Source organism: Poecile atricapillus, chromosome Z (genome assembly GCF_030490865.1).
Source record: "Poecile atricapillus isolate bPoeAtr1 chromosome Z, bPoeAtr1.hap1, whole genome shotgun sequence".
Lineage (NCBI taxonomy): Eukaryota > Metazoa > Chordata > Aves > Passeriformes > Paridae > Poecile > Poecile atricapillus.
The window spans coordinates 112,246,149-112,260,361 of NC_081289.1; the positions used below are offsets into that span (position 1 = coordinate 112,246,149).

The following is a 14,213-nucleotide window of genomic DNA, read 5'->3' on the forward strand; positions in this document are numbered from 1 at the left end:
AATGCTTTCAGACCATCCTCCCTGGGGATACATACATGCACTTCGGTCTATGTGGAGCTGTTGAGCTGTCTGCTGGATTGTGCATGGGCTTGCAGCTGGGGAATTCTGTATGTAACTGGCAAAAAGCACAACTGCAGAGAGTTCCTTTTTGTCTTTATTGTGGGTATTTTATCACTTCTAAAGATCTTTCTTGGGATAGTGTTTTTCTGTGGCACAAACACTGATTTCTGATTCATTTATGTGTAGGCAGTCATCCCAAGGTGTGAATCTAATCCATAGCCACTCACATATTTCTAGCAACCCGTTTCTTACAGCTGCATACATTTTACTAGTTTGCATGTTGAAATACCAGTTAGAGAAAGCTGCAGAAAAGTTTCTCATATTTATTATAAAGTACTCCAGGAGCCAGGGACACAATCATTTCCAATAATTTCACTGGTATTGGCACATTATTAATTCTTTTAAAGAGTTGATTTACACACTTTTTTTTTTTAAGGAGCTCAGTAATGGCACAAGTAGTCATTGTTCGAAGAGTCTTTCAGACTAAAATCTAGTGAAGAATCCCATTGACCCATTTATTTATCCTGCTGAGACCCCTCTTGATGGCAACACACACAGTGAGTGTATCAACCATTTCTCCCAGTTTTGCATCATTTGCAAACTGCCTGAAGGTGCTGTGTCTCTCATGATACATGTAATTTATAAAGATATATAATAGTTTTTACTGCATTTTCCAGTCATTGGGATCACAGCTGGTGGGAGCCCTCTGACTGACTTTGTGCTCCTGATCACAACTCTTTGAATCCACCAGCTCAGAACATTAATTAATTTGCCTCACAGTCCACTTACCTAGCCCATATTTCCATCAGTTTGTTGATGCGGTTTTTGCAGGTGACAGTGTCAAAAATTTTACCAAACTCAAGATATGCAATATCTACTGCTCTGCTCTTCATCCTACAGAAGACTGTACCAACTCGGTCTTCTTGTAGAAGGTTTTCAGTTTGGCTTAAGCATGATCTCCCTTTCATGCTGACTGCTCCAAATAATCTCCTCCAGCTGACTCGACAGCCAGTGTATGGAACTGATTTTCCAGGATTATTTACTCAACAACCTGTACAAGGATTGAGGTTGAAATCCTTCTCACCTTTCTTTAAGACAGGAGTGATGTTTACTTTCTCCCAGACAGAAGGAACCTCTCCTGGCTGTCACAACCTTTTAACAACAGAGAGAATCGCCTCAAAATTACATGGACCAACTCCTGTACTGCTTGTGGGTACTCGATGGACCCAAGCATGCCATTTGTTTAAGTGCTTCCTAACCTGTTCCTCTTCCTTGACCCAGTCCTTTCCATCGATCTCAAGGACGTGGCATTGCTGGAAGCTAGTCATACTGGTAGAGACCAGGGCTGAGACTGAGAGTCAGAGGTCACACTTTCACTCTTCAGTGTAGTTTGTGTGCTCAGAGAACATGAACAACCAGTCCCTCCAAATCAAAACTGTTGATCTTGAAGAATGGTAAAAGCATTGGTGTGAGCCAAGAATGATTTCTTGGGGGTTGACCAGCTGTGCTGGCTTTCATTTTAGGCAGATTTTCTACAGTAGGAGGAACAATCTTTGTGTTAATGCTGGTCAGGCAGGTAAGCTTTCTTCACCATTTGTCTTTAAGTCCTCTCCCTGCTGCTTAGAAGGTTTAGCTTTGGAAGCCTGTACTGGTTATCAGTTAAGTATTTCTTGCAACCATTGTTTTTCAGTTAGTGGGAAATGCTAGTGGTTAGAAAATCCTGACTTTATGAAGGACTTACACTTCAATGCTCTGGCAGTAATTTTTTAACTTCTTGCATAAGTAGGAGCGCTAAATTAATATTTATTTTTATATATTATTTCAAAATAGAAATTTTGAAAATGTTTACTGAATAGAAAAATAAAAACTTACCTAATTGTAATGTTAAGAAGGCATGCTGAAGACACCTTGTCCTTCTGACAGTCCAGGTTATTGCATGTATGGTAAAGGGTCACTTAAAGGGGATTTATGAAAAGGATCCTTAATCCCCCTGTGAGATCACTAACCTTCTTGTTTCTCTCTAGGTAATTACTCCACAAATAATATATCATTGTCTTCCTGTGGGATAAAAGTCCAAGATAATGGGAGTAATTGTATTTGCAATTGTTTAATGTCCTGAACTTTTCACCAGAAGATGGCAGCAGGCTGATGTTAGTCACAAATATTTCTACTGCTTATTGTTGGATAAACATGGAGATACTGTGCTAGATACTTGAAACTGAGCAGCTTATCAGAGCTGACACCAAGAAACCTGGCATGGCAAAGTGTTGCACGCAGAGCCTTTTTGTGGGTTTCTGGCTCTGGCTAGCTGCTGGCCTGCAAGTGCTCTGCAAGTCTTGCCCATTGTTTGCTGAATTGCAGTAGAGACCTAAGAGAAGACAATGGCTTACCAGCTAACACCATCCATTTGTCCTCAGAGAATCCCTTAGGCTGGAAAAACCTTAGGAACATCAAGTCCAGCCATTAACTTATCAAGTCTACCAGCAAACCGTATTCCTAAGTGCCATGTCTACCATGGCTTTTAAGTACCTCCAGGAGTGGGCATGCAACCATGTCCCTGGGCAGCATGTTCCAATCTTCAACTGCCCTTTCCATAAAGAGATTCTTCTTAGTATCCATTCTAAACTTCTACTGGTGCATCTTGAGGCCATTGCTTGTCTTCCTATCAAGGAGAAAAGACTGACCCCCAGCTGGCTACACCCTCCTGTAGCTGTAGAGAGTGACAAGGTAACACCTGAGCCTCCTCTTCTCCAGGCTAAACAATCCCACCTCCTCGAGCCACTCCTCATAGGACTTGTGCTTTTGGGCTTCTCACCAGCTCCATTGTCCTTCTCTGGACACACTCCAGAAATTTAGTGTTTTTCCTGTAGTGAGTGAGAGGCCCAAAAGTGAATACAGTGTGGCCTCAGCAGCGATGAGCACAGGGAAATTATCCCTTCCTTGCACCTGCTGGCCACACTATTGCTGATACAGGCCAGGATGCCATTGGCCTCCTTGGCCACCTGGGCATAGCTGGCTCATGTTCGGCCGATGTTGACCAGCATCCTCAGGTTCTTTTCCTTGGGCACCTTTCCTGACAGTACTTCCCCAGCCTGCAGCACCGCCTGGGGCTGTTGGAACATGTCGGGTGCCCAGAGGGCAGTCCTGCACCGCCTGCTCTTAGGGAGCTGAGGCTCGGGGCCCCTGACCAGGGGCTGAATTACAGCAAAACAATGCTGTGTGATTAATTAAAAAGTTTTATTTATGGTGGGAGTGATTTAAATCTTATGGTAGGTTGTGGCAGCAACGATTTAAACTTCACTTGACAACATGTGATAATAGTGATTGTTGAACAGCCTGCAGCAGCCGTGATTCAAACTTCTAAGCAGGGGAAGAAAGGAAGAGGAAGAGAGAGGAAAAGATAGGTAGACAAAACAGATCTGTGTCACCACACAGGGCTCCAGTACTGCCTCTAGTCTCTTTCCTCTGGATGGCAGGTGCACAGATGATGGGTGCATACCCTCACCTGTCTCTGTTGCTCTATTTGTAGGCTAGTCCTTGCACGTGCATTTTGTTATTCTATAACTTTTCAGAAGGGTGTTGGACAGTCTCATGGTTTCAAATTTGTTTTTAAAAATAGTTACCCAAGATAAGGAAGCTGCTCCCAGAGAAGCATTCTGCTGCTTCTTCAAGACCCTCTTTTCTAACCACATCTTATCTAGCTGACATGGTAACATTCCTTTTCTGTCAAATGTTTGAGACATTAGCTCTTTCACATTTCTGACATAGTTCTTTCATATTTACAGTAAGTCTTTAAGGTTTTCAGTCTCTCACACAATTGAAAGGGAGGACCTGGCACTTGGCCTTATTGAACCTCATGCCATTGGCCTCAGCCCATAGATCCAGTCTGCCCAGGTCTCTCTGCAGAGCCTTCTGACCCTCTAGAAGATCAACACTCCTGCCCAGCTTGGCAGCTTGCTAGCTGAGTGAGGGTGTATCATTTCTCTCATTCACACCATTGATAAAGACCCTAAACAAGGCTGACCCCAATATGAGCCCTGGGGAACACCACTGGTGATTGGGCCCCAGCTGGACCTGACTTCATTCACCAATACTCTAAGGACCCAGCCATCCAATAATTTCTTTTACCCAGTAAAGAGCACCTGTCCATGCCAGAAGCATCCAGTTTCTCAGGAGAAGGCTTTGAGAGATGGTGTCAAAGGCTTTAAAAAAGTCCAGGTAGACACATCCACAGAATTTCGTTCCTCAACTAAACAGGTCACCTTGTTGTAGAAAACAATCAGGTTGGTCAAGCAGGACGTGGGACCTGTGTTTCACAAACCCATGCTGACTGGGCTTTATCCTCTGGCTGTCTCACATTTGCCTTAAAGTGACACTCCAAATGATCTGCTTCATGACCTCCCCTGACACCAAGGACAGGCTAACAGGCCTGTAACTCCTTGTATCCTCCTTCCAGTCTTTCTTTTGGCTGGGGATAATATTTGCTAACCTTCAGTCTTTTGTGACTTCTTGGTCAGCCAGGGTGGCTGGTAAGTGATGGAGAGTGGCTCAGTGAGGACTTCTTCCAGGTCTTGCTGTACCCATCCTGATGCAGAATTCTGCCAACTCCTTCCCCTTATTATATCAACTGCCAGAAAACACTTCATCACTCTGGTAAATTATTGCCTACCTGTGATCTGTTACCTGGTTCTGGTAAATATTGACTGTTTCAAACATGGAACTGTAGAGTGACTGGCTTGGAAAAGACCCTCTCCATTACTGGGTTCTCTCTGATGCTGAGGATGATGAATGTCTGTTGTGTTTAAGCCTGCCTTATCCTGACCCTTCTTAAAACATACATTTCCTTTAGATTGCTGAAAACAGTATGCCAAGGGGCTGGAACATGTGTGACATCTACATAAGCACCCCTTCAGGTTCTTGGTTTTTTTTTACTTCTGCATTTCTATTTTTCCCACTATACCTAAAATTTTGCAATGTGAATTGTCTTTTCTTCTGCTTTACACAGACTTTTGAGAGCCCTGTATATTTTGCTAAAATCTATCACTAGTAATAGTGTATTCAGAGGCTCAGGCTCATGCCCCCTCAGCATCACTTCAGAAGCAAAGTGCAATATTAATACTAGAATAGTTCCTATATTGACTGTTTCTCCTGGCTGGCTGCCAATGGCCTAAACAGATCTGCACACCAGTGGAGAAGTACTTCTGATGCAAGAAAGTGAATTTGCTTGTGCCAGGCAAAAAACTCTCTGCCCTGTACCAAAGGATTTGGGCAGTGAAATAGGTTCAGGATGTTGAATGTTGGATGGTAAAGTTGTTTTCTTCTCAATCTTCTTGTGGTTCTGCAAGGTTGTCCTAGAGTTAAGAGTTAAGTAACACTGCCCCAGTACCTTAAGTATCTCTTTTAAAGCAATAGCTGAGAAACAGCTGGCTATCTGGACATGCTGATGTTTCTTTGCCCAACTGGTGTTTTGCTGTAAACTGTTCTGATGTTACCTCCCCAGCTGGGGCTGAGCTGGTGTCCAGTGTGTTGTCTGGGAAGGCTGTTGTTGCCTCCCTCCTGTGCTTCCTATACACACTAGATAGCCTGCAATAATTATTGCCCTTTAAAAGGAGTTATGTCGTCTGCTGTAATTCCACTGTGGAACAGAGATAGCTCTATGTAAAGCCATTACCCTTGCTGGGTGGAAAGAAGGGGAGACCTGGCCTGGCTGTGGTTATCAAGAGTTGCCTCGGTTCCTTTTGCAGTGTCCATGTTTTCAAATGCAAAAGGCTTGTGTGTTTCACCAACTGCTTGTATCATATCCAAACTTTATTAGCTGGTGGAGATAAGGGGAAATATTCATTTCTTTGTGTGTCCAGAAAAAGGAGCATATATTTTTCTGGAGCAAAAAAGAAATAATGAAATTATTCTTCTGGGTAATTTCAGGATAGATTACATAGATCAAGAAGTGTTGCCACAGGAACCCAAACCATCTGAAAAGCATGTCAAGAGACATGAGAATATGGATTTGACCTCCACTTACAGACATGATTATAACTTGTACAGTATGTCTCAAGTATCTCCATGCTGCTCCTGGAGGATGAGGAGACATATCCCCAGGGCCAAGACGGACATAAGAACCACTTACAAAGGTAAGCTGCCCTTGCAGCTTTGTTCAGGACTTCACAGGTAACTTTATTTTTTAAGAAGACAGATTAAATCAGTGTGCAGTGTACATGTATGCTAACAAGGCGTGCAGGAACCATGCAGACAGAAATTGGTAGTTGGTAATACAGTGCTACATTAATCTGGTTGCATTGAGATCTCTGAATTCACTTACTTTCTATATCTAACAAGCCTATAGGAATCCTAGGTAGAACCAGGGCCATGGGAATTCCTGTATGTTGATCCAACAACAGCATGTTTAGGACGTACTGAACATGTTACTGGTATACTGCATAGCTGATCCACACATTCTACGGGTGAGACACATCTAAAATATACAGAATTTCCTAGGTCTAAGCAGTTCATGAAGCATGAGACCCTTTCTGTGTTTCCTGCAGAGGTATTCTGTGAATGTACAAGAGATGTATACTGGAAATATAGACAGACAATGCACTCCAGCTTTACTGCTGGCAAAACAGGTGAACTGTACATCTAACCATGCCCTTGTTTCTCAGTTGCACTTACTTGGTGATTTGTCTTTATGTGAACTTTTTTCCCTCCTCTTCAGCAGCACAAATTGTCTTCCCTGTGCACTGGGAGAAAACTTTCACTTACACAGTTACAATAACCCTACTAGTTTTGGTAGTAAGTCGTAAGTATAGAGTCAGAGAATTTTACCTCCATTCTGTTCATCTTTCAGCTAGCTAATGTGGGTAGGCAGATAGATAGTTTTTGTGTGCTTCTGTATTTTATTTTATTATATTGTGCAAATATTAATAGCTTATGACTGGTGCTTATTATTGGAAGATTTGTCCCAATGTCACAGACAATATTTTTATTTGAAGTCAAAATGATAAAAGAAATTCCCTTTTACTAGGCATGTGAATGTATCATTAAAATTACCTGGCTGAAATGATTGAAATTTATCCTTTATTCTAACTGCTGTTTGTTTGCAGCTGCATGTTCGCATACACTGCAGTTTGACCCTCAAACACACAGGAAATGTCCATTTAGAATGACTTGAGTTGTGAAGACTATGACCCACCGGTGCAAAATATCCATATCTACACACTTTTGAACACTTTATTTTGCATAGGCAATGTCACCAGATGGTATTCATTGGAATAGCTTCAGTGAAACCAATAAAAAAGGCTGCTATGTGCAAGTGGAGGATCTGTCCTTCTGTGTTTAGATATCCTTAAATTCATATCTGAAAGATATGTATATTTTCATCTTTTTTTCAGTGTTTAGGTCAGCACCATAAGTGTAACTCCAGAGTTCTAATAAAAGGTATCACAGCCACGTCTGGTTATAATTTACAGTATTTTCCCAAATACTGCAAATGGAAATCTTTGTCCAAGCCCCCTAAAAGATCAAATTGCGTACTGAATGAATTGTCTTAAAGACCCAGATTCAACAAAAAGAATTGCAAGTTTTCATTGTGCTATTCTCTAAGCATTGCTAGGTTTTAGTGATCCTTACCATGGTTTAATCCCAGGCAGCAGCCAAGCCCCATGAAACCACCTGCTCACTCCCCTACCAGCAGGATCAGGGAGAGAATCAGAAGGGTAAAAATTGGAAAACTCATGGGTTGAGATAAAGACAATTTAATAGGGAAAACAAAAGTTGTGCACAAAAGCAAAGCAAAGCAAGGAGTTAATTCACTGCTTCCCATGGGCAGGATGGTATCCAGCCATCTCCAGGAGAGCAGAGCTCCATCACAGGTATCAGTGACTTGGGAAGACAAACACCATGGCTCCAAATGCCTGTCCACAATCTCCTTCCCCCCCACTTTATGTACTGAGCATGATGCCATGCGGTCTGGAATGTCCCTTTGGTCAGTTTGGGTCACCTCTCCTGGCTGTGTCTCCTACCAACCTCTGAACTTCTCCTGGCTGTGTCATCCCCAACTTCCTCACCAGCATGGAGTACAAAATGCAGAAAATGGCCTTGGCTGTGTGTAAGCCCTGCAATAACAAAGACATCTCTGTATTATCCACTCTTGTGTTCAGCACAAATACAAAACACAGTCCTATACCTGCCATTGTGAAGAAAGTTAACTCCACCTCAGCCAACACCAGCAGATCTACCCAAGTATGAAATTTTGGAACATTGTATTAAATTAATTATCATAACTGAAATATTGGAACAGCATCTGAAATAGTACTGCTTTGGTATTAAGTTACTTTTCCTACTGTATTGCCATGTTGTTTCCCACTGAACACATCATATACCAAATGATGCTGTAGGGTTAAGTTGATGCTTATGCTTATGCTTATCACAGTTCATGTCAGATGACTTTGCAACTTTAAGTTTCAAAATCCTCATCTTCAGGCTACACACATGGCTATTTCTGCCTATCCCCAGATATGTAATCTAATTTTGATTTAGTCTTGCTTGGTTATAGGGAGATGTGCCTAACCCTCCAACATCATATGGTTCATATCCTGCATTCCCTCCTGTACCCCCTAATGTTTTCAAGGTTGTGCTCCATGGGAAACTATTAATATCTATGGTTAAGAATTAGAGTTACAATAAAACTCTAACATATTTTGAAGGAATAGTAGCACTGCTGGCTTACACTAAGTAAAATAAATTCATAATGCCTATGAGGTCTCCAAATGTGTAGAGCTTATAAACTTTAAAAATTGATGACAGATGGACTTGCTTATCATATTTTGAATATTTTGCAAGAGCTGTGGTTACATCCAAAATGCACAGTGTTCTCCAACAAAGATGAAGGAAGAACCTGAAAAGTTTTTTGGTAACTCTTGGTTGGTGGCTGAAATGTGAGATCTCTGAACAAACCTCTTCTTAGAGGTGGTCTGAATCTCATTAGCTTCTCACTTTTAAACACCTTATTCATGCATTTCATGTAAAAACATATCTGTATATGTTCTTGCTTCACCCTGTTGGACTTGTGCTCCAGGAAAATGATGTACCCTAGATATGGGAAATATCATGGATATCTCACCAGTGTGGTGGTGTCTGGACATCTCTTACTTCCCAAGGGAAATGGGAGTGCCAAATTTCTGACGGGACTGAAGGGTTCAAATATCCTAATACAAATATCCTAATTGTATCATTTACTCTGTAGTACTTTGACATCTAGACTTCATTCCTGTGCAGAGTCAGCAGGAAGCTTATTTGCCTCGTGACTCTTAGTATGGTTTGAAAGGAAGGAAAATTAAAAAAAACCAAAAACACCCCTTGGGTTAGCTCCAAGGGTATTTAATTTCAATTTCCTACCAGTACCCATAATGGTTTCTAGGGAAAGTTGTACAAAATTACTAGAAAGGGGAAAAAGCTATGGCATTCTGGCCACAGCACTGGTCAGAGAGTTAGGCAGCTTTGAGATATATTCCTAGTGTGACAGCACAAATCTTTTCAGATTACAAGGCCTCATTTATTTCCCTGATATCCTGTCAAGAAAGGAACATTTGCACGTCCCTAAAATACCACATAAAAGGTTTTCTTAGTCATAAATTTGGATAGCAAGATTTCTGGAATATGCGCTATTTCTGCAAGATAATTCAGTGTTTTACATTTGTGCAGGCTTGTTCTACAAATTCCAGCACATTTTTTCTAGCAAGGAAGAACTGGGACAGAGTTGCAAGTCCTTTCTCAGTTTCTGTTTGTTCTGACAGCAGGAGCACCATGGAGAGCAAGGCCAAGGGCTGAGGAGATGTCACACAGCACAGCTTGCTAACACCAACATGAGCTACAAGCCTCTGAACTTGGCAAACCATAGGCAGCATCCCAGATGTTCAGCATTGCAGCTTAGCCTTTAGAGTGGAACGGTGGACATCTCATTCTCCTTGTCGTAGAGATGCTAGAGATGCTGTGTGAGACATCAGAAAACAGCTTTCTGCAGACACAGGCATATTCTGTGCTTGGAGCCAGCCACAATCTAGCAGCAGGAAGGTGTTTGAAATAGGTTGAAGACACTGTCTTGATGCTACACTTCCATGATTCCTGGTTTATTGCACAGGAAGATGGCACCCACTCAGTTACCTGCAGAAAATGTCTCAGTGAGACTGAGAATACTGTTTAATCTTCCCTCATGGTATTTCACCATCTCTGTAGGCATGAGTGGGTCACAGGCCTATTTGATTCAACTTTCTGTGTAGATGCAGAGTATCTCCAGGGCTTAACACACTAGTGTATAATGTATTCTACAGCTACTCCTTGAATAACATTTGTGAAACACTACATCATAAACAAATATTTACTGAAGTAGAAAATGTAATAATTGTAATATGATATATGGCTAAACTCATCAAAGAATTTCAGTTGAACATTTCAATATGATTCCTCTTTCATTTCAGATGACTGTGTGTTACAGAGTGAACCGAAGACAAAGCAGATCATACCAAACAATAGTTTTGGCCCATAAAAAGAGAACTTTTACCATGGAACCATTGTCCAGCATGACTGTTTCTACAGGGGACTGGTTGCCATTCAAAGCTTCAAATCTCTGAATATAGAAAAGCAGGGCTCCCTTTGAGTACATAACCAATTACAGTGTGAATTATGGATGGGCAGAGTCCAGTAAGATGAAGTTTAGTAAGTCCAAGTGCCGAGTCCTGAATTTTGGTCACAATAACCCCCTGCAGTGCTACAGGCTGGGTTCGGTGTGGCCGGACAATGCCCAGGCAGAAAGGGACCTGGGGGTACTGATAACAGCCGGCTGAACATGAGCCAGCAGTGTGCCCTGGTGGCCAAGAAGGCCAGCAGCATCCTGGCCTGGATCAGGAATATTGTGGCCAGCAGGAGCAGGGAGGTCATTCTTCCCCTGTTCTTGGCACTGGTGAGGCCACACCTGGAGTGCTGTGTCCAGTTCTGGCCCCTCAGTTCAGGAAGGACATTGAGATGCTTGAGCACATCCAGAAGAGGCAACGAGGCTGGTGAGGGGCTGGGAACACAAGCCCTGTGACGAATGGCTGAGGGAGCTGGGGTTGTTTAGCCTGGAGAAAAGGAGACTCTGAGGTGACCCTATCCCTCTCTACAACCTCCTGAAAGGTGGGTGTAGTCGAGTGGGGTCAGTCTCTTTCTCCAAGCAGCAACTGACAGAACAAGAGGACACAGTCTCAAGCTGTGCCAAGGGAAATATAGGTTGGATGTTAGGAAATATTTTTTTTTATGGAAAGAGTGATAAAGTACTGGAATGGTCTGCCCGGGGAGGTGGTGGAGTCACCACATCCCTGGATGTGTTTAAAAGAAGATTGGATGTAGCACTTTGTGCCATGATTTAGTTGAGGTGTTAGGGCTGGGTTGGACTGGATGATCTTGACGGTCTTTTCCAATGCTGAGATTTTGTGATGTGTCACCTCCTATGGTGAAACATTATGTCCATGAAATTCAGAAATACAAGGTCAATTATGTTTCATTTGATGGCCTCACTAAGTGCAAAATTTTCTTGCTGGAGTGGGCTGGTCAGCCAACCAAGCTTCCAAAACCATACCAGACAAAGCTGGTCCCTATCTTCTTTTCTCCACTACAACTGAATTTCAGGAAAAACACAAAGCTTGACTACAGCCCCCTCTATTCACTAGAAAACCTGATGTATATCTTCTTCCTCTGGAGAAAATGGACCTTCACACCACTACTTGGACACATTGGAAACACGCAAATGAAAAGCCAGCCAAGATGTGTCAATCTTTGGCACAGCCTAATAATATTAATGAACCATTTAAAGCTCTTCTATAGTGAAGGAAGACTATAAGCCTTGGCTATGAAATAGACTAAAACCTATCACTCATGCTCCAGACTTTCCCAGCAAAACCAATAGATTTCTTGACTATGTTTTGGACCCATCATGGGCCTCCTTTGCTCACAAAGGAGCAAACCTATAAACCTGTCTGGTCAGGCCCAAAGCATCACACTCTCCTAGATGCTAAAACAACCTACACTGCCAGTTACACCGAAGGGCATTGTTAGAGGCCTGGCCCCTTACAAAGACCCACTGCACTTACATCTTTGAGAAAACTGATGCTGACTGCTTGATTTTGCTTGTAACCTTTTTTTAAACCAGTTGCTGCTTTCATATTTGGAGAACTCTTAAAATAAACTTAATTCCCTGGCACTGACTTTTTCTGGTTAATTTGTAAAAGTGAAAAACATAAAATCCAGGGAAAAGACATATTGATTTTTGTTTCTCTGTCTTGTTTTTAGTTTTTCCCACCTAACTCTTGCTTATTAATTGAGAGATGTTCTCCTCCTGAGACAGTAATAAAAAGATCTCTTAGTGATAAACTTTGTTATTGATGTAAAGGGGGTTCAGCTATGTCCATAAAAACAGACGTAAAACAGGTGAATTGCATGATGTGAAGTCATATGTAAAAGTCATTGCTGGATAACAAAGTCTGAGATACAGCCTTTTTCAGTATTCCTATCAAAGACACATACAAAAGGTACAATTACTGGATAAATATTATTGAATATTGCACCTTCGTAAATTGTGTCACTGTGCTGCCTGGAACTAGTCTATCAAATGAGAGGTTTTTGTGCCAAAGATACCATAGGCTGACACCTTGTAAGAGAAGGTTTTCAGTAAAAGCTCTTCACTTAAGGGTTCTGGATGGGTCCCAGAAACATCAAAGAACTGAAATTGTCACATGTTGCTCCAGCTCAGCCAGAAGCTAGAGCTGCATTATGTTTTGAATAAGGCCAGTATTAAGCTTCTGACCTGAACTGTTCATTTCTTTGTCCAAAGTGCTTTCTGTAGGCTTATGAGTGTTCTATTAGCACTATGAAACTTTCTGACTACTTAAGCATATTCTACTTTCCTAAATCCTCCTCTCTGTTACTCCTGGCAGCTCTGGCTGTTTCCTGAGTATTTAGCACAAGTGCTAGCTAAAGCTATTATGCTTTAGCTCTGTTATGCTAAATGCTTGATGATTCTTGTGGGTCCCTTCCAACTCAGGATATCCTACTTATATTTGATTCTATGATTCTGTGAAAGGCTTGTGGCTGACCGTCAAAGCAGCATTTAAAGGGAAAGATAATTTTCTGTATAAAGGTATTATAAAACTTTGGAAAAGCTTTGAAACCTGTTGGGATAGAAATTCTTCCTAAGTGCTGGCAAGTTAAAGCGAAACACATTCTATCTGAAAACATGAATGCCTAACTGTGAGGGTGGGAAGCCACTGGAACAATACCTTAGGGGCACAGTGGTTCTGCTTCACTTGAAGTCCTTGAATCAGTCCTAGAGGCCTTTTCTAAACATATGTCCTAGTTAAATGAAAAATCATGTTCCTTGCAGCAGGAACAACTAGACAAATCTCTACAGATTAAACAGTACAAGAGGGCCAAACTATTCAGTCATTGATGACTTCATACAGCCTACAGAAATTCAGTAATCTGTAAAATATTCACTCACCTGTGGTGAGGTATTGACTGAGAGCATGTTTGGCCTTTTTTTTTAAGCTCTTCCTATTTTACCAGCCAGTTTTCTTGAATCTTCATTTCTTTAATACTGAATTTCTGCAAGAAAATACTTTTTCTTCCCCATCTCTTTTATCTATTTATTTTTCTGATTTTATTTATCAACCTGTAATTCTGCCAATTCTGAAATAGAATTTATATTAAAAAACAGCTGCGGCTGGAGAGAAGATTGCTCTTTTATGCATAAAAGCTCTTCAACTGTTCTTTCAACTCTTTGATATGAGACTGGCAGGGAACACTGAGCAAGGAGAGTCTAGTATGTAAGTTTATTTACAGGTTTGTGTGGGTCTTTTTTGCATTTGCAATGCAATATGCCACTTAGCACTAGTAATTGTTGGGTTTTGAACATTAACAACAGGAATCTTGATTTTCCATTCAGTGGACCAGCTCACACCAGCATCAAGCAGACATGACTGGTTTTAAATCCAATACTTTCAGAGCACGAGACACAGGCTTGGGTTTTTTTCCCCTGTTTGTACCCCTATATGTTAAAAACGTATTAAAATCAATACATAATAACATTAAAGAACAAAGCAAATTCTGTTTTGTGACTTAAGGTGTGG

General features: G+C 41.5%; 1 protein-coding gene across 1 annotated transcript; it reads left to right on the top strand.

Annotated features, from left to right (window-relative positions):
- Positions 1-1,467: 1,467 nt before the first annotated feature.
- SAXO1 (stabilizer of axonemal microtubules 1) lies at positions 1,468-12,233 on the top strand. The gene is given in 8 exon segments (XM_058825889.1): positions 1,468-1,514; positions 5,986-6,228; positions 11,518-11,686; positions 11,689-11,896; positions 11,899-11,971; positions 11,973-12,125; positions 12,127-12,169; positions 12,171-12,233. Coding segments are annotated over 8 exon segments (999 nt in total).
- The last annotated feature ends 1,980 nt before the right edge of the window (positions 12,234-14,213 follow it).